Source organism: Seriola aureovittata, chromosome 16 (genome assembly GCF_021018895.1).
Source record: "Seriola aureovittata isolate HTS-2021-v1 ecotype China chromosome 16, ASM2101889v1, whole genome shotgun sequence".
In the NCBI taxonomy this organism is placed as follows: Eukaryota; Metazoa; Chordata; class Actinopteri; order Carangiformes; family Carangidae; genus Seriola; species Seriola aureovittata.
This window is the reverse complement of record NC_079379.1, coordinates 8,036,776-8,056,657: the sequence shown is the minus strand read 5'-3', so window position 1 is coordinate 8,056,657 and position 19,882 is coordinate 8,036,776. Positions and strand designations below refer to the sequence as shown.

The window sequence follows — 19,882 nt, the reverse complement described above, 5'->3', positions numbered from 1 at the left end:
ATGACACAACAATGAGACAATTCATTAAGCAATGAAGCTGCTGACGTCATCATTTCACACAACAGGTAATAAATCATACAGGTGTGTTGTGTGACTGAAGAAATAAAAATCGTGTAGGATTGATTGGTTTTGGCGGAGGAAACCAATTAAAACAAGTTTCTCTGCTCACGCTTTTAATTACCGTGCTAACTGGATGTAACGTCAAACATTTACTTCCGGCGGAGCGTTTTCAGTGTAGCACCAAGATGAAGAGCGAAGACAGAATCATACCGTCCCGCGAAAGCTGCGTTTACACCAGCTGTTACTGGTAAATCGGCTGATACTACAAGTTATACTCTGTGATGCTACAAGTTATACTGTAAATATTTACTACATATATTGTGACACTGCAAAAAATCAGAAGCTTGTTCTAGTTCATTGATACTATCGAACAGCTTTTTGTCAGTTGTGTTTTCACATTATAACAGCAGCAGTTTAATCATCAGCATATCCAGAGGCGATCAGCTGTTTCTGTTGATAATTGGAGACACCAACAGATCAATAATCGCTCTGCAGACACACTGCAGTTTTCTGAAATAGTCACCATTTAATTTTCTGTTGATCAATTAATGATTGAAGTCTGCTGAGGACTGATGAGAAAATGTTTGTAATTGAATTCGATCAGCTTCTTATTGATCAGGTCAGTTCTATACTGATCTTTATTTAGACAGAACTCTTACATGCTGATACAGAAAACCAGGTTCTGTTCAGGCGAGACGGCTGAGTGGTCTTGGACATCATCAACCTTGGGGCAAGTCTGTTAGGACAGTTACTTGATGTAACCTGTGTTCTACCTGCTGACAGATAGATCCTCGTTCTCCATTCTAGGAGAAATCAAACATGTAATTTATAGAACGTTCTAACACCTGATTGGCTGTTGAGTGTGTTGATCAGTTGGGGTCTGCTCATTGCAATGAGATCCTGTTGTTTGTTCTTGTTTTCACAGTGAGGAAAATGTTTGGAAACTCTGTGAGTTTGTCAGACAGGAGAGAACTGTACCACTGGAACAACTGTTTGTGATTTTCATCTCTAATAAAAACAGAATGGTGAGAACACACAGTAGAACATGAAGCTACGTGCCAAGTTCGACAGAATGTCCAAAATATCCGTCAAAATCTGTAACGTTCTATAAAACATCTGTCATGTTCTTTAAACATCTGCCAGGTTATAAAAAGTTTTTCTCTGAAACATCTATAAGGTTCTATAAAACATCTGTGAAGTTCTGTAAGGTTCCTTAAAACATCTGCACGATTCTACAACATTCTTTGAAACATCTATGAGGATTTATAAAACATCTGTCCGGCTCTCTGAAATATCTGTCTGTACTCCATCAGGTTCCTCTGTGGAAACAGAAGTCTGGACATGGAGACCGGCCAGTGATCTGGGTCTGTGATGTCACTGTGTGTTTGATAATATTAGTGATGTCACAGACAGTTCATCGAATAGTAACAGTAATGATGTCATTGTGACATCACTAATGACATCATGGTGTGTTTCAGGACTACCACGTGATCCTGCTGCAGGTGGGTCTTCAGTCGGACTCTCTGGTTTATGATCTGGACTCTGAGCTGTCGTTTCCCTGCAGCCTGAAACTATACGCCGCCCAGGCCTTCCGTTCAGACCGCAACATCAGACCCGAGTACCACAGGTGACACACCTGAACACAATACATGACACACCTGTATACCACAGCTAACACAGCTGAACACAACAGCCAACACACCTGACCACCACAGCTAACACATTGTACCTTTCTCTCCACTAACAGGAAGTTGCGTGTTGTACCTGCTGACAGTTTCCTGTTGAACTTTGCGTCTGACCGATCTCACATGAAGACTTCTGATGGATCCTGGAGGATGCCCCCCCCACCCTACCCGCCCATACACACCACAGGTCACATGACACCTCCTGTAACCTCAGCATGTCTGATGATGTATACCATATGACCTCATGATGACATCATGCTGTGATGCATTCCCTCCTCAGAGAGTCACATGAACCTGGATGACTTCATCAGTATGGACCCTGCTGTTGGCTGGGGGACGGTCTTCAGTCTGGACCACTTCCTGCAGAGCTATGCCGGAAACTCTTCATCATCATCATCATCATCATCATCGTTGACCTCATAGCTGTCATCTCAGACAGACTGCAGCAGACACACCTGTTTCAGATTTGTAAAAGAGTCAACGTTACAAACACGCATGGACATAAAAACTTTGAAGTAGACATTACCTACGACTCCCATGGTGCATTTCTACGAAGCATAATATGAGCTTCAGCTCTCTGTTTAAAGCTGTTTATCAGTTTATCAGAGCACTGGACAGCAAAAGCCATGGAGGCTCATGGGTAATGTAGTATTTAAAGTGTTAATCCTGCAGGTCAGAACATGAAGCAGGATGATGGTTCCATTATCAGGAGAGTCCTGAGGTTCTATGTTCTCTAACATTCAGCAGATCCCCAAACTTCCCCCGTCTATTTAAGCATGTGTTTACCTGCACAGTTCTCACCTGGTTACTGCACCAGAAGCTTGTTTCTTACAGACTTGAACTGTGGTTGTGACAGTGACAGCAGCAGCAGTGTCTCTGTGTTCGATAAGGTTCTACCAACCTGATTCTAATGTTCTGACAAAGACTTTTGTTGTTCTTACTACAGAACAAGTGATCTGTTTTAACAGCCACATGAGACTCTCCTATGTCCCTTAGACTTCTACAGACGACATGAGAAAAGCAGTGTTTCTCATCATTGTGCAGAAGTATATTTGTACTTTGTTCTTCTTCTACTTTACATTTACCTGAGAGCTGCAGGCACTCAAATAAAATGGCTGATCAGTTTCTAAGATATGATGTATTCTTACAGAAGGTCCTGCATACACACAGGTGTTACCAGGTACTGTGTCTGACTACACCTGTTCAGGTGGGAGTGAGGATCTGCTGGCTTACATTAGCATATCAGTTCATCTTTTGGGACCCTTGGCTCTCTATCATTTAACTGTTCTGTACAACATCTACTTTAGATATTTTATGTATGTTTTTACTGTATTTTTATAGCAGTATTTCTATTTTACTTAACTGTAAAATTGTTAAAATACACATACACACAAGCGCTTCAATGAACAGACCACAGGGTCAGTAAAGTTTGATTCAGAGCCTAAGTTGAGTGACAGATGTTTTTAAATGAACCAATCAAACCTCCGTCTGCCTCCTGGTGATAGTGTATCTGTAGTTTTTATGTTCGACCTGTGAAGGCGCTGTGAGTTCACCCTGATGTTCTCACACTGACCAGGCCCACTGATCGATCAAAGGTTAATGATCAGTGATTGCTCACAGAGGAGCCCGGTCAGGATCCAGTTCAGACTGTAGTTGGAACCGGTTCAGACTGACAGACAGGAAACAGACCGGAAGAATAACGGGAACGTTTATTTGAAGTTTCGGTTTGGTACACACTTGGTTTACAGTCAGAGAAGAGTCATGTGAGCGATTAAAACCGTTTGATTTGTTCAAGCTTTATGACACGCCGCAACAGTGTGGCTAATGACCTTTAACCTTTGGCCACCAAATTCTAATCTGTTCATCTTTAATTGAATGTTTGTGTCAAATCTTTAGAAATTCTCTGCAGGTTTCCGTGTGATTAAGTGTCACGAGGCCAGGACGAACGACCACAGCAGTCAACTTCAGTGTGACATCAGGTGCGTTCAACATAGCGCTGATTTAACGTGGTGCATGCTGGGTAGGAATTTTGTCCAACTTTAGCTGCGTTTGACGTCGGCTGCGGTCTCTTTTCCTAACCACTTCTCAACGGAAAACGTCACGACGTCAGAAGAAGAAGGAAGTGAAGGAGAGTTCATAAGGACTTAGGAAAGAATCGGCACTTGCACAAGGATTTTCAAGTAGAGAACGTTGAGATATTAAAATAATAATTGAATAAAAATGAGGAACTGAGCTAGGGATCAGAATGAATTATATTCAGACACAAGTTTGTCTGACAGTTTTCTGACATTGGCGCTCTGACCATTTTATACATTTGTTAAATACAGAAAATACATTTTTAGTGCATCCCACAATGGGGGGTGATTAGTGAAACGGCATTTATGTATGTAGTATTTTGTTACGATGACGTAAAGTCAGACACAGTCTACTTCCTGTAGCATCACTGAATTTAGTTTGCCCAAGTCACAGCAGCAGGTTGTTCACAGCTCACTGCAGTGTTACCTTCAGACTGTTGTAAAACCGGTTCACCCAGACACCTGTTGTTCACTTCAGTCTGTTCACACCTGACATTATAGGTTCAGGTGTGTGAGGGTGAAGTTCACACAGTGAACACCTGCTGCTCCTCGTCCTTGTCTACCTCTGACAGCTCAGTTTCTATGTGTGGACACCAACAGCAGAAAGCGGTAAAACACTTTAGTTTGTTATTGTAACAGAAGTCATGTTCAGGTCATATTTTATCCTGTAGATTTCTTGTCTTTTCATCCTCCTGTAACGTGGTGATCCTGTTTTTTTATTCTCAGATGTGACAGCTGTGAGCTCACTGACGCTACAGGAAGTAAACTGTGAGATTTGGCTTCAGTCTTTTTAAACTCCACCCTGCAATCAGCAGCTCAATCAGGTCAGAGTTATAACACTGTTATGATAATGTTCCAATATTCAAAACTGGTGCTGTGATGCCTTTTACTGCAGCAGCAATTTGTCAGAGGGACTTTGACTTGTAGTGTTGATTCTTTCACTGAAGGAACAGGTCAGAGAACCTCCTCCACTGGTAATAAACTCACTCCTCTGTGTTTCTGCAGGACAAACATGAACAACCTCAACACTGAGGAAGATGGAGATGACGTCAGAGGAGGAGGCGGACGAGGATGGTGGACATTCTCCCTCGCGACAGGTGTAGCTGCTCTCTGTAAGTGAAACCCAGCAGCTCTCAGGACTTTGTCTTCATCCCTTACCTGCTCAGATTGATGCTGACTTTAAAGGCCAAGAGTAAAACCAGTGTAAACCTTGCGGGTGTGCTGCCTGACGGCCCATCTTTACCTACAGATTATTTACTGTGGAAGAAGCTGTGCCATCAATATATCGTATAAATAATTGTATTATCAAAGAGCAAGTTTGTGACCCAGGTTCTTACTAAAATCAAAAGTGTTGAAACGATTATAAAAACAGTTCAGAGCGTTAACCAGCTCAGTATCTGACCTGAAGCCGTCTACAGTGACTCGTCTGCTGCTCTGTGGATTCTGGAGGCCTGCTACAGTAATCATGCCAGACCAGCTGACCCAGGATTATTTGTAGCCATCTTGTCCTCTATATCAGATTTATACTTCTGTTTTTCTTTTCAGATTTGCATTTTCAGCTCTGTGGTGGCTGTATGCAAATCAGAGCCTCCACCCTGTTTAAAAACAAGTCTCTTCCTCTGTGTGCTGGTCTGAACAGATCGTGTCACCCATGGTTTAATGTTAGGGTCAATCTTAACTTGCTGACAGGGAATTATCATGTCCCTACAGACAGGACACCACCACAGGACTCTTTAAACATGTCCCAGTCATAGCGGTCAAAACTCTCCTGCCAGCATAGCACAGATTCTTCTGTCTCTGTGCTTTGTCTCTCCTTCAAACCGACTTATATCTGGGCAGTAAAATGCACACAGTGATGATCCACAGAACCAAGCGGAGGCAGTGGGAGTGCTTTATAAGCATCTTTAACTGACCTATACCAAAGATCTGATGTCTTATCCTGCCTGGTTGGGGACATGTTGATAAAAGTTTGAAAGTGTCTTTGGTTAAATGGTTAAAATCCGCCAGTATGAAGTTTGGTGCTCCAAGTGAAACTGACTGCAGTTGCTGCACTACATCAAATATTGTGCTGGAGGCCTTGGGGTGGATGTACACAATATACAAAAACGTTAAAATACCATCAGAAATTCAACATCTGGAGTACAAAATGGTTCTCAGTCACATAGCTGAGTATCATTTGTCAAGATATAAGCAAATCCCACCATCTTGAGTTTTCCCCCTCATCTCAGGCTTTTGATCCAGATGGAGTGGTGCTCAAACAAGTATTAACACAGTAAAACAAGTATGAAAACACTGACACTAGGACGCTAGACTCTCACTGACAGTCGCCGCATGGACAAGTGCCCAACCAAAGGGGGTTTACCTTTGGCATTGGACTGGATTTCACTGAACCTGTGGATTGTAGTTCTTATAAAGAAACTGACCTGTCTGCTTCCTGTTCTGTCTCATAGTGTGGAGGCTGTAACAATATAAAATCATTGACTCTAAATAGGGACCAGATGTGGGTTCTCATTCTCTTGGGTTTCTCCTGTTCTCTCTCTAATAGTGTGGAAGATCTACCAGTCGAAGAAGAAGGAGGTGGAGGAGCTGGAGGTGACGGACAGGATTTATCGCGACTACATCAAGCAGGATCAGCAGGAGAAGCTGACAGAGGTGGAGAACCTGCTGGTGGAACGACAGCATGTGTTCTGCAGTTACAGAAAGCTGTATTCAAAACGTCAACAGCTGGAAGAACAGATCCTGCAGAAAGCATCAGCATTAGAAAGTCTGATTCCTGACATGAGTAAAACTGTGAAGAGGATCTTCACTGAAGATTGCCACTGTGGTTCCTCTCTGACCTACATCTGGACCAGAGACAAGAGGAAGAATGGGCGGTTGATGTGGGAGGAGATGAAGAACTGGAGGAGCATGTTGGAGAACAATGGAAGGTCCTGAGGTAAATATTTAACCTGTGTTCCCAGTTCTGTGTTCTCCAGAGACAGATGAGGACATTGATATCATCCTTACCTGAAACCTCTTCATGAAACCCTCATAACACCTTTTTCAACCAACCCTGGAACTCCCTCAAAACCTCCTGGAACCCTGTGAATCACACTCAGCTCTGCTCAGTGATCCCAAGAACCTCCTAAAGGATCCATAGAGCCTCCTTAACAACACAAGGAACCTGTCACTGGCACAAAGAACTCCCCTTAAAGAAACATAGTAGTCCCTCAACTCCCTTACAACTTCTCAGTGATCTTTAGGAGTCCTGGAACCTCTTCAAGGACTCACAAATCCTCCTCAAGGCCCCCTAGAACCACCTCAAAGACTCCCCTCTCAAGGACTCTTCAAACCTTTTCAAGGACTTATGAAGTCTCCTAAAGGATGAAACTTCATCAAAGACAGCTGTAACCTCATCAGTGACAGGAGACAGAGTTGTTGGGAAACTTATTACAGTCATTTCCTCTTTATCCAGATGTCAGGTCAGATGTTTCGTGTACATCACTGGACACACGACATGGAAACACTTGAAATCAGAATCAGGGCTGTAAAGGTCAGATGCCCTGTTCACACCTAACACCTAACATGTGTCTTCAGTGATCCGATCACAGGTGGTCAGCTCTAAGTACGTCAGTTCCCTTGTGATCAGATCTCACTTCCTCGCTTTATATGCAAATAAACAAGTATGTGTTGATGTTTTTAACCAATCTGCCAGACTGGTCCGTCGTCAATCTGTGTGTGTGTGAGAGAGAGAGAGAGAGAGAGAGAGAGAGAGAGAGAGAGAGAGAGAGAGAGAGAGAGAGAGAGAGAGAGAGAGAGAGAGAGAGAGAGAGAGAGAGAGAGAGAGAGAGAGAGAGAGAGAGAGAGAGAGAGAGAGAGAGAGAGAGAGAGAGAGAGAGATCAGATGTTAATACCAGGTCTGAACAGGGCCTCCAGATGTGGTCAGATCAGGTAGAAACACATCTTTAGGACCAGTTCTTATTCTGCTGCATTTGGACCATTTGCGATGGTGGTGGGGGGAGGAAGGGTCGACTTAACCGCAGCAGATGGTGTGTGTGAGTAGTTGGGAGGGTAGTGGGGGTTTTGTGGGAAGTGGGGTGTTGGAACAATAGGAGAAGAGCTGAACACTGAAACGACAGATGTGCATATTGTTGTGAAAACATCACATGACTGGTTCACATGTTCAATTCACACATCTGAACATGTCCTGGGTCACACATGGATGTCTGGAAGTCATCAGCTTCCCCTCACATATTACTCATTGAAAAACTTGTGTTCAGTGTGGTCACAGTCCGTCTCCGACCACATCCAGAGGTGGTTTGGTCAATTGCATCACAATTCATTCTCAGTGCATTTAGGGTGCACTTACACCTGTACCTTCACATGGTCATGTGCTATAACCCAACTGCAATCTAATCACCAAAAACTGATTTTATTGGGGGGGGGGGGTTAACAGGGTGTCACATGACTCAGAACACTGTGGCTTCTGTTATCAGTGTGCTAGGCGAAAATATTGTACTGTTTTACAAATATAAAAAGAACAGAGAACATACCTTGTGTTTGTAATGGTTAAAAAACAACACTTCTGAGCTGAGTTACAATTCAAATAAAGATTTTACACAAACAGGTGTTGACGTCTTCTGGATCATGTTGGTGTAATGTTTGATCTGTGCTGTGAAAATAAATCTGTAAATCTGTGAGAACACGAAAAGATTAGTAAGTAAGTATTCATAAATATCACTGATGATTAAAAATACAGAATTTATTCTTATTCTGGATGTTTACAAACATATCTTAGCTTTTTTTGTCCAAAACTCAAAAATATTATATTTACTGTCATGTAAGTAAATATTAACTTAATTTCAATGTAGGCCTAAAGCCAAGTCTCTAAATGATCAATCGATTATTAAAATAGTTGCTGATTCATTTTCTGTTGATTGACTAATCAATTATCAGATATCGATTAGATGTCAACAGTGTTTCCAGTGATGTGTGATTATATCCTCTGAAACATTTCTTCTATCGTTGTTAAACGTGAAGACAGTTGAAAAACAAAGATTAAATGTTGATGACAAGGTTCATTGCGTCACATAGGGGGCGGGATTACGTACACACACACACACACACACACACACACACACACACACTCTCACTCACACTCACACACACACACACACACACACTCTCTCTCTCTCTCTCTCTCTCTCTCTCTCTCTCTCTCTCTCTCTCTCTCTCTCTCTCTCTCTCTCTCTCTCTCTCTCTCTCTCTCTCTCTCTCTCTCTCTCTCTCTCTCTCTCTGCTGCCTGCGGACTGTTGTTGTTCAGTCCGACACGAAGCTAACAGCTAACACTGACTGTGAAGATGTCGTCAGACCGACACACGGAACGACGCTCGCGCTGCTAACCTCTCACCTGGTTGTTTTAGTTAACTCGGGTTAGCTCTGATAAACCCGGTTTAGCTCTGGGTTAGCTGTCCCGCTCCAGGCTTTATGTCCTTGCTGTTGTGGAGGAGGACGGGCTAGCTCGTCGCTTAGCCCCGTTAGCATGTTCCAGCTAATTGTCCAGTGTTATTAATGTTGGTATCGCTAGCCGAGCTCCGGCTGTTAGCTTTTGGTTAGTGTAATTCTATGGAAGTAGCAGGTTAGATGGGGAGCTAGCCTCTCTTTATTTAATCCTGTTAGCTGCTGGTTGTTGTGGTTAGCTAACCTGTTAGCCTATGTGTTGTTATTTTACATATCCCGGGCTGTTTCCATCATGTGTTGCCGTGTACAGACCACAGAGCTTGTTCCTGTGGCAAAATGTCGCGTTAATGCTTCGGTTCTTTTAGCTAACAGAGCTAAAGTTAGCTGTTAGCTAGCGGGAGTCAGATGTCTTTGTTTCCATCTGCAGCTGTTAGTTTATGATGTGAGAGCAGGTTAACTCTGTTAGCTTAGTTAGCAGGTAGACTATAGTAGATAGGACAGTTTGTTCAGGGTTTTAATGTTTGTGAGTGTGGCAGATGCTAAGCTAACAGAAAAATCAGTTACACAGGCCTCAGATCAGTCTTTAGTTTATTATATTTCAGAGTTGTATTTAATGTATGGCTGATATGCAGCTGTCAGTGCACTGACCATCATCATCGCCATCACTAAAGGCCGGCAGCAGGTGGAAATACCAGGGTTACTATGGCCCTCACATCAGGCTGCAGGCAGAGCTGCTCAGCGTGTGTCGTCTACCTGCTTATACTGTCAGGTTAGTTTACTCACTCTGAATCAACTGTTACAAACCCGGACTCTGCTGTGGAGCTGCAAAGATTAGTTGAATATATGTGTGTGTCTGTGTGTCATTATAATGCTATATATAACTAGTCATTGCAGCTCTAAATCTGGTTAAATCAACCACATTTTTACTGTGTGAACACTCTGTTAATGACAATTAAATTGCAATTCTTGTGTATGATGTTGAATAATTCCGTTTATTATTGTAACCAGGTGACTGAACTCTGTAGTTTAAAAACTGCAGTGGTTCTTTTAAGCTGGTTGGTCAGTTTTTTCTTAATAATTTAGACACAACAGGATGTAGATGAATGTGGTATTTTAATAACACTGTATGTCCCTGTAAATAAAACAGCTTTTAGCTTCAGTGAGCAGAGATATGTAGCATCAGCTGTTAACCATGTGTGTACTCACTCCCCAGGATGCATTGCTGCATCTCAAAGGAACGACAACGTCTATGTATCAGGAATCTCTAGCGGTGAGGTCATGACCACACTGACGACACATCAGAGACACATGAAACATAACCATCAGCACAAACTAAACGTGCAGTCAGACTAACAGCTATCTGTGTGTGTGCAGCTTGCAGTGACGTGGCGGAGCTCCTGCGGGCATCCAGTGGCATCATCACCAGCCCTGGCTGGCCCTTCCAGTATCCGGCCAAACTGAACTGCAGCTGGAACATCAGAGCCCGACCCGGAGACACCATCACCATCAGGTAACATGCACATGGGTTTTTTTCCACGGTTACATACATGGTCCTCACACCACGTCCACACCAGTCAGCATAAATATTAAAAAGTCATTTTTTACCAAGAACAACCATTGGATGGAGGTGGAGGTTTGTTGACAAAACAGAAAAGATAAATATGGTTTCAGAGAAACTGAGGAGAAGTCACAGTGTTCAGAACCACCCGGAGGAGAAGTCATAGAGTTCAGAACCAGCCAGAGCAGAGGTCACAGGGTTCAGAAACAACCAGAGGAGAAGTCACAGGGTTCAGAACCAACCAGAGAGGAAGTAACAGGGTTCAGAACCAACCAGAGGAGAAGTCACAGGGTCCAGAACAACCAGAGGAGAGGTCACAGGGTTCAGAACCAATCAGAGTAGAGGTCAGAGGGTTCAGCACCAGCCACATGGTCACAGGGTTCCGACCTAGGCTTGACTTGTCTCCACCTCTGTCCTCCGGTAGTTTCCAGGACTTTGAGCTGCAAGGTTCCCATCGTTGCTCCTCAGACTGGATGTCCATCAGCAGCTACAGGAGCCTTGATGGACTGCGGGTTTGTGGGTCCTCCCTGCCGCCACCCTACATCTCGTCTCAGGATCACGTCTGGATCCACTTCCACTCTGATGACAGTCTGACAGGAAAAGGCTTTAGACTGTCCTACATCACTGGTGAGGATGCAGGACTTCCAGGTCCTCTAAATCTAACAGCTTTACCGTGGGAGTTTCAGGTTCCTGATGCTGATCCACAGAGTTCTCAGTGGTTCTCAGAGTAATCAGCAGAGCTGGCACCTCCTCAGGCTATTACATAACAGTTGTTGACAGAGCAGACGCCGGCGGTGGGATGACGTAACTCTGGATTAGAAGCTGATGTAAACACTCTCAGCTGATCCATCAAACGTGATCTTCTACTGACGTAGACGACTGGTGAAAGATAGAGGGCAAAAACATTTTAAACAGTTTTAGTGAACTGTTATCACGTTACCAGACGTCTAATCAATAACCAATATCACTTTGGTACAGGTAAACCAGAGGCATCCAGCTGTGACGTGGACCAGTTCCACTGCTCTAATGGGAAGTGTATCCCAGACTGGTGGCGCTGTAACTCCATGGACGAGTGTGGTGACAATTCAGATGAGGAGCTGTGTGTGGACTCTCCCTTCTCCTTCCAGCCCTGCAGCCTGAACCAGTTCCCATGTCTGTCCCGCTATACCCGCATCTACACCTGCCTTCCACACAGCCTGCGGTGCGACGGGAGCATCGACTGCCAGGTAACTAAGAGGTTCAATTGCCTTGACCTGGTCCTAGCACCAAACATGACCCTGTGTCACAGTAGCTGATGGCAACAGTCCTGGGCTCAGATCAGTGAGTGTCTTTATTCAGTCTGTCCCTGTCATTGAGTTGAGAGTTAGCTAAACATATGAGTCATCACAGTCCTGTAAACTGCGGCAGGTGCAGAAAGTTGGATATGTATTGTGATGTGAAAAAGGTTTTCACCAGATGACTTGAATACCTGTTTTTGGTCAACATCATTTTGAATCCACAGCTGGTTAGAGTCCCTCAGTGACCTCAGCCAGAGAAATGGACTTCACTGTCCACTAGTATTCTCAGGCTGGGTCAGCCGTGATGGTAACAGTGTCAACAGCATGTACATGTTGATATCGTTGTGTATATGTGATTTTTCTCCAGGATCTTGGTGATGAGATTGACTGTGATGTTCCCACTTGTGGAGAATGGTTGAGGAACTTCTACGGCTCCTTCAGCTCTCCAAACTACCCCGACTTCTACCCTCCAGGAAGTAACTGCACCTGGCTGATCGACACCGGAGATCACAGAAAGGTAACCTATGACCTCCACCCTCAGCTTGATGACACATTCCTACCTGAATCACTCTTGAGGTATAACTGACTCCCTCCATTTTGGTCCTGCAGGTCATTCTGAGGTTCACTGACTTTAAACTGGATGGGACGGGTTACGGTGACTATGTGAAGGTCTATGACGGCCTAGAGGAGAACCCTCGCCGTCTCCTCAGGGTGCTGACTGCCTTTGACTCAAGAGCGCCGGTTGCTGTGGTTTCATCGTCTGGTCAGCTCCGAGTTCACTTCTATGCGGACAAGATCAACGCTGCCAGAGGATTCAACGTCACCTACCAGGTGTGTTTGATTTGTTTAACCTGATTAACCTGTCACTGTATTTTGGAGCCTGCTCAGTCTGTCTTTATGGTTCTTCATGAATTTCTAAGATCAGTGGATTCTGATAAACCTGTTTTTATGGCTCCCTCTGTATTTTTTTGGTGGCCAGGTCCTGTTAAATGTAGGTCTACTATTGTTTTTGACCTGTGTCATGGTTCTTTATGTTGTTGTTTTTTTGTTTCTTTTTTTTTTTTTTGGGTTCTGTTTAACCTATCTCTTTCTCCATGTTCTTAAGGTGGATGGGTTCTGCCTGCCCTGGGAGGTTCCATGTGGTGGGAACTGGGGCTGTTACACTGAGCAGCAGCGGTGTGATGGATACTGGCACTGCCCCAACGGTCGGGATGAGGTGAATTGTTCCTCGTGTCAGGAGGACGAGTTCCCCTGCTCCAGAAACGGAGCATGTTACCCTCGATCGGACCGATGCAACTATCAGAACCGCTGCCCCAATGGTTCTGATGAAAAGAACTGCTTTTTCTGCCAGCCTGGGAACTTCCACTGCAAGGTACCAAAACCAGAACCAAGGAAAGAAACAATGTTCAGGGACCAGAACAGACCAGAACAGGAAGCAGTCTCTGAGCTGAGCTTCAGATGAAACATGTACTTTCTGTCATTTAACATCAGTTTGACCTCTGACCTCTACCCTCTGCAGAATAATCGGTGTGTGTTTGAGTCGTGGGTCTGTGATGCTCAGGACGACTGTGGTGACGGTAGCGATGAGGAGAGTTGTCCCGTCATTGTTCCCACCAGAGTCATTACTGCCGCTGTTATCGGCAGCCTCATCTGTGGCCTCCTTTTGGTCATTGCCCTCGGCTGCACCTGCAAACTCTACTCACTGCGCATGTTCGAACGCAGGTGAGGATGGAGGGACACCTATGTCCTCAGAAACCTTTATCTGTTTCCTCTGATGGCTCTGATGATTCCAGCTCTGTGATTGGTCATTGCAGGTCTTTTGAGACCCAGCTGTCCAGAGTGGAGGCGGAACTACTGAGGCGGGAAGCCCCGCCCTCTTATGGTCAGCTCATCGCCCAGGGACTGATCCCACCTGTGGAGGATTTCCCAGTGTGCTCTGGGAGCCAGGTAATGACACAAAGTCTTTCTCTCTGCAGACTTAAACAGCGGTTTTAAATGTTAAAGACAGATAACTCCTGTGTCCTTCCACCTTCAGTTAGTCCCCTGTCTTTTGTAATGTTTGTCTTAATTAATTTCCTCAGTGTTGTGTTGTGTTTGGGTGATTTTACCCACCAGTCGCACATGCATTTATAATATAACTGCAACTCTAATTTCACTAAAACAACCTTTTCTCCTTGAACTTATTGCAACAGTGGAGGAAAACACTCCTGTGTTGTTCTGTTTCCGTCCTACAGGTACTCTCATTGGACGGTCTGTGATCTATGTCTTTGACCCCCAAACACTGTATCTAGAATGAACGACTTTACTGTGTACTTAAAGATGGCAGTGAAGCAAGGGTGGTCTATCACGTGGATTTTCTGCCTCACTCAGACTCCATCTCCAAAATGTCTCCTTCATGTTGTGGACAGTTGTTGATGTATTACTCCACCACTGCTCTCTGCTGGGACACTGGATGATGTGGTCTGATGATTTTATTTTCATTCTGCTGTCTCTCTGTCCTCAGGCATCTGTCCTGGAAAACCTCCGTCTGGCTGTCCGCTCTCAGCTTGGTTTTACCTCCCTCAGACTCCCTTCCTCCAGTCGTCATAGCAACCTGTGGCGCCGACTCTTCACCTTCTCGCGGTCACGACGGTCCGGTTCTTTGGCTCTGGTCTCTGCTGACCTGGAGGACAGTGCTGGCACTGGGAGCACTGGGAGTTCTGGTTCAGACATACTCTCTCCGGACTCCGACGACACAGATACAGAGGGGGAGCGGGGGAGGGAGCGAGGCGTGGGCGCAATGGGTGGGCCTGTTGCCCCGCTCCCCCAGAAAACCCCACCCTCCACTGCTGTGGAGGCTGTCGTATCAGTGACGACGTCTGCAACCTCCATGACCCCAACACCAGGCCGAGATCGATGCCGCGACCGGCCCAGGGAGGCCCCGCCCCCTTCCAGCCCCATCACCATGGCAACATCCAATCCAGATCCTGAATGTCACAGTGATGCCTCAGAGCTCCAGGCCCTGCCCACCTCTGCCCTGCATCGCCTGGCCCAGAACCTGCACCGTCTCGCCAGGAACCTGACCAGAACCAGTCAGAACCAGCAGAACCAGACCTGGACCAATCACAGTCCACTCCGCCAACTGGAGACAGGAAGAAGCGGGCCCGAAGCTGCAGAGCGACGAGGGAGCAGAGATGAAGAAGAAGATGTGGAGCTTCTGATCCCTGTGTCCGACTCTGACTCTTCCTCATTGATCAGTGATGTCCAACAACCACTGCTGGAGCCACACCCCTCCTCCACTGCAGGCCACGCACCCCGCCATCACAGAGGAAACAGTGGTCGAGGAGGGCGAGATGGCCCATGTGAACACTGCGGGATGGTCCACACAGCACAGATCCCAGATGCCTGTCTGGAGGCCACGGGCAAGACGGAGAGCAGTGACGATGAGCTGCTGCTGCTCTGCTAACAGGCTAACCTGCAAGGCTAACATGCTAACTGACACACTAATAGTATGAATACTACCCCGACCCAACATCTAAAATTAGCTAACGTGCTAGCTGACATGACTTATACTGTTAAGACTATCCTGCCCCTACACCTCCAGTTAGCTAACATGCTAACTGACTGGCTAACAATAATACTGCCCTGGCCCCTACATTTCAAATTTTAGACAGCTAGCCAACATGCTAAGACTTCAGAGTAGACAACAGCTAGCCAACATGCTACCATTTCAGACTGGACGACTGCTAGCCAACATGCTAACACTTAAGACTAGACAACAGTTAGCCAACATGCTAACACTTTATACTGGGCAACAGCTAGCCAACATGCTAACACTTCAGACTGGACAACAGCTAGCCAACATGCTAACACTTCCGACTGGACAACAGTTAGCTGTAATTTAAAACCTGTTAGCATGTTAGTTGGACTAAAAGTTAGTGTTCAGCAGGTTTTGGCCTTGAGTGATGTAGGAGATAACCAATCAGAGACTGAGGGGAGTGATGTCACTGATTGGATACTGATGCTGGTATGAAAACTCTCCCATGTTGTTCCCCTGGTCCGTCCCTTAAAATGCTCCCCTCCTCCTCGCAGGCGGACGTCCTGCTCGTTGGTACGACTTCCTGAACAATGACTGGTACGACTACAAACTGAGTCCTGACTGAGCAAAGTGAAGGTTCCCTGATCATTGATCTGATCCAGGAACCTTGTCTGCCTCTGAACTGTCGATGTGCTGGACTCCTGCCCCCCCTTTAAAGGAAATGCTTAGAATAACATCATATGACCGATGGAGGTAGCCATAGATAGTTGCCAGGTGCTACTACACTGAAGTTATTCCCCCCAGGTGTAGTAGTTGTGAGTTTAACTACAGGTCTCACTTTGTGCTGTTCTTACCTAGACTGAATTTCATCGCTCTTCTCTGAGCTACATCTCTCTTCCTCCACCCTAAGTGGTCATCTCTCTGAGCTGGATCACTGTCCTCAGTCTGTCTCTTGGTGGTCCCTCATCTCTTTTCTCCATGCTCTGTTCTGTCCCTGTTCTCTGACTCCTCAACTTCATCTGTCCTCTTAATAACTTTATAAAAAATCAAACTGGTACTGAGGAGGGCCAGGCTCTGAAACCATCATCAGATAGGTGAGATTTTTTTACTGCAATTATGATTTTCGTTTTTATCCTATTTTGTGATGAAACCACATTCACATGACATCGCATGACATCACAGCTGGATCTGCCTCACACTTTCTATTCAGAGTAGTGGCTGGTAAAAGGCTAAGCATCATACGTTTCACAAACCACTCATTTCACTGTTGTTAAGCTTGACCTACAGATACGGTCTGAGCAAGTTAGTCTGAGACCACTGCCTCACCTCAGTGACGTTACTTGTCTGAGGAGGAACATTGACATTGATCACACTGACCTGTGAGAAGGCTCATGGCCTAAAGAGGGGGAGTGTTGTCCAGGGTGGAGTCTCATTCTGCAGCAGTGCAGGTGTTGACTTATCACTATCAGATGTCACTGTGAACGTGGGCAGGAATTATAAATACTAGATTTGCAGGAATTACTCAATCCTGCTCTGAAATTCTAGACCTGGTTCTCAGTCCAGAGCACATGAAATCCAGACTCATGAGGGTTTAAGACTCAAAAATCTCAACTCAATGGTTCTTCTGAGCTTTCACTCGTTTTAACCCTGAGATACTGACACTGAAATGTACCATATATATATATATATATATATATATATATATATATATATATATATATATACACACCACACTATATAATTTTGTTCAGTTTCCATTGAAGGGCGTTGAGGAGGTACAGGATGGGATGAACATTAGTCAATCAGGTTAATCAATGTTTGTTTACTATAGCAATTGCTAAGCAACCACCTGCAGATGTCAGTGAGCACCTTCCTGCTGACGGCTCCACACCTGATTATTGATCAGCTACAGCTTAGAAAAATCATGTGGTGTGTTTCAGATGTCATAATCAGCAGAAGCTCAAAGATACACATGTACTACAAACTAGAAAATCTACTACATGTCCCCTCTTCTGTATTAGTTCATGAAGAACATCACAAATGTAATTTTCACTTATCAGTCCTATACTTTATAAAACATTTCAAACTACGTCATTGGTACCACTGACACTGTTAATACCAGTGAGCTGGTCCCACAGACAGCTGATGTTGGCGTTAGCTGGGCTACCTCCATCAGTCATGTGATCCTGTTCATGTCAATTGTAACGGTCCCTGCAGAGTCTTCTGTGCTGTCGGTTCAGGTTCCTGTTTGGTTCCCCCTGTTGTTTGATGTTTCTACCTGTTCAGGTTTTTGACTGGTTCTAAAGGGAAGGCAAGGTTCTAGATTGACTGTTCTCCAAGACAGAGGTCTAGAGCTGTTGGTTGTACAGGTCCAGGAGTTTTCTTGATCCTGTTACAGAGAACGTTCTAGATCTGATGATCTTAAAATAATCGAGATTATTCCATAAAGAGAGGACGTTTTTATGTTTGAAAAGTCAAAGGTCACGACTTGTGTTTACATTTATTATTCAACATAAATGAGTCAAAGTTATAATAGACTTTGGAGGAGTCTGGATGAAGGATCAGAACCAGACCAACAGAACCAGATCCAGTCTGGACTCTGAGGTCCTCACCCCTCCTCCCCCTCCTCCCTTCTCAGACTGAAGCCATTCAAACTGACCTGTCTGTATTTATGATCTTTGTTACAGTTTTTGGTACTCAGATCTCAGCTGACCTTGTGTGAGTGTGACTGTGTATATTTATTATTATTATTATTAATATGACTGTGTTATTATTGTTACTTTGCTGTTGTGTAGTTGTTTTTATGACCTGCATGATTCAAGTTGTTTGGTGTTAGTTTTTCTTTGAGTCTGTAAAGTTAAAACTGTTAAACTGCACTAAGATTAAAAGTTCACATTAAAGTCTTGACTCTCTTTTCTACTTGATTTTTATTTTCTGTCACATTTTATTTTCAGTTTTACTTAAATGTGAACAGTGACCTCATATAATGACAGAGATCTGCTTCCCTCTGCTAGTACAGACATGACCTGATCAGGACTTGTTTGTGCTCCAGATCCTCTGAAGGACATGCGGTGAGTTTAAAGTGTTTTGCCCTAAATCAGTTTTTCAAATCAAGTTTTTGCTCATAATTATTTGTTTGGTCATTACATCCCAAACAGAGTTGTTTGTTGTTGCGCCACCAGTAGGTGAAGTGTTGGACCTGCAGTCGAGTCTCATCATTCTGACTGAACTGAGCAGAGAAACTGTCAAAATAAAATGAAGGCAGAAAAATGTGTTTGGTAAATTACAAAATAAATGTGATTCATGTGAACCTGGTCTTGTCAGCAATACTCGTGGAACTTCATAGGGCTGGAATGTTGTTGGTGGTGCTAGAACCTTTAAGAATTGGCATTATCTGAGATACCAACAGAACCTAAGAGCCCAGTCATGTCAGTGATACCAGCAGAATTTAAAATACTGCAGTCGTCGTGACACCAGCAGAACCTTTATAGAACCAGATTCATGTCACTTATACCAACAGGACCCTGCAGACCTTAAAATGTCAGTGGAATTAGTAGAACCTTGTCGTACTGAAGTCATGTTACTGACACAAGTAGAACCTTAGAGAACCAGAGCTGTGTCAATAATACAAATAGAATGTGAGTTGTCTTAGCAGAACTAGTAGAACCTTACAGGACCAGTCATGTCAAAATGAAGGACGAGATAAAACCTTATAGATCAATCAGTTGTGTCAGTGACACTAGAAAAGCCTTATAGAATCAGAAGAACCCTATAGAACTGTAGATGGGTAAAGGTTACCTGCAGAACCTTTGAGGACCAGCATCATATCCATGGCACTGGTAGAACCTTATAGAACTGGACATATCAGCTTAATCAGTAGAAGCTTATAGAACCAGAGTCATGACAGTGACACCAGTAGAACCTTATTTGACTAGCGCTGTACAAGGAGAACCAGTCATGCAGAACACATCTTCAGAGAACAACTGAGCGTTGGATCTTTTTTATTTTTCAGGCGATGTTCTCATGTTCTTTAAATTTTTCACAGTTGATGTTTTTTATGTTCTAATCTTTTAATCGTTCCATGCAAAAACATAAAGAACCAGACCTTCGTGTTCCTGCATCTCCATGTAAACTCATGCTTCAAACAGTCACATGACTCCTGAGGAGCTGCTGTGATTGGCTGGCAGCTGGAGGTCACATAGCCTCTCCTGTCTTTTCTTTTCCGAGCATCCTTTGCTGCGTAGCTCCACCCTCAGTGAGAGGGTCTTTT

General features: G+C 44.4%; 3 protein-coding genes across 20 annotated transcripts in view; 2 read left to right on the top strand and 1 right to left on the bottom strand.

Annotated features, from left to right (window-relative positions):
- Positions 1 to 208: 208 nt before the first annotated feature.
- ntaq1 (N-terminal glutamine amidase 1) lies at positions 209 to 7,506 on the top strand. 3 transcript variants are annotated; one of them, XM_056398755.1, is made up of 10 exons: positions 209 to 307; positions 986 to 1,085; positions 1,374 to 1,439; positions 1,539 to 1,687; positions 1,808 to 1,932; positions 2,026 to 3,724; positions 4,322 to 4,429; positions 4,547 to 4,644; positions 4,826 to 4,932; positions 6,366 to 7,506. In XM_056398755.1, exons 1-6 carry the CDS (start codon positions 246 to 248, stop codon positions 2,166 to 2,168), a joined length of 645 nt encoding a protein of 214 aa, XP_056254730.1. In that variant the 5' UTR covers positions 209 to 245; the 3' UTR covers positions 2,169 to 3,724; positions 4,322 to 4,429; positions 4,547 to 4,644; positions 4,826 to 4,932; positions 6,366 to 7,506. The 3 variants fall into 3 exon arrangements, with proteins under 3 accessions (XP_056254730.1, XP_056254731.1, XP_056254732.1); XM_056398757.1 differs by having other exon boundaries at positions 210 to 307; positions 1,374 to 1,424; XM_056398756.1 differs by lacking the exons at positions 4,322 to 4,429; positions 4,547 to 4,644.
- Positions 7,507 to 9,033: 1,527 nt separating this feature from the next.
- Positions 9,034 to 18,519, top strand: lrp12 (low density lipoprotein receptor-related protein 12). The gene is made up of 11 exons (XM_056400307.1): positions 9,034 to 10,029; positions 10,474 to 10,530; positions 10,635 to 10,770; positions 11,243 to 11,445; positions 11,797 to 12,044; positions 12,463 to 12,612; positions 12,705 to 12,926; positions 13,201 to 13,467; positions 13,615 to 13,817; positions 13,910 to 14,042; positions 14,599 to 18,519. Exons 1-11 carry the CDS (start codon positions 9,963 to 9,965, stop codon positions 15,538 to 15,540), a joined length of 2,628 nt encoding a protein of 875 aa, XP_056256282.1. The 5' UTR covers positions 9,034 to 9,962; the 3' UTR covers positions 15,541 to 18,519.
- A 1,077-nt stretch (positions 18,520 to 19,596) lies between these two features.
- LOC130184336 (regulating synaptic membrane exocytosis protein 2-like) overlaps positions 19,597 to 19,882 on the bottom strand; it is a 34,596-nt gene continuing 34,310 nt past the window's right edge. For all 16 annotated transcript variants that reach the window (XM_056400276.1, XM_056400284.1, XM_056400278.1 and 13 more), the window contains one exon: positions 19,597 to 19,882. This exon is cut by the window's right edge and continues 400 nt beyond it. The gene's annotated coding sequence lies outside the window, so the exon portion shown is untranslated.

What these genes read in the sequence shown, in the direction of transcription:
- ntaq1 (XM_056398756.1), top strand. Translation starts at nt 246, where the DNA reads ATGAAGAGCGAAGACAGAATCATACCGTCCCGCGAAAGCTGCGTTTAC. An exon ending in TCTGGGTCTGTGATGTCACT is followed by an intron (nt 1,440 to 1,538) that starts GTGTGTTTGATA and finishes GGTGTGTTTCAG; the next exon opens with GACTACCACGTGATCCTGCT. An exon ending in CCCGCCCATACACACCACAG is followed by an intron (nt 1,933 to 2,025) that starts GTCACATGACAC and finishes TTCCCTCCTCAG; the next exon opens with AGAGTCACATGAACCTGGAT.
- lrp12 (XM_056400307.1), top strand. Translation starts at nt 9,963, where the DNA reads ATGGCCCTCACATCAGGCTGCAGGCAGAGCTGCTCAGCGTGTGTCGTC. An exon ending in GATTCAACGTCACCTACCAG is followed by an intron (nt 12,927 to 13,200) that starts GTGTGTTTGATT and finishes CATGTTCTTAAG; the next exon opens with GTGGATGGGTTCTGCCTGCC. An exon ending in CTGGGAACTTCCACTGCAAG is followed by an intron (nt 13,468 to 13,614) that starts GTACCAAAACCA and finishes TACCCTCTGCAG; the next exon opens with AATAATCGGTGTGTGTTTGA.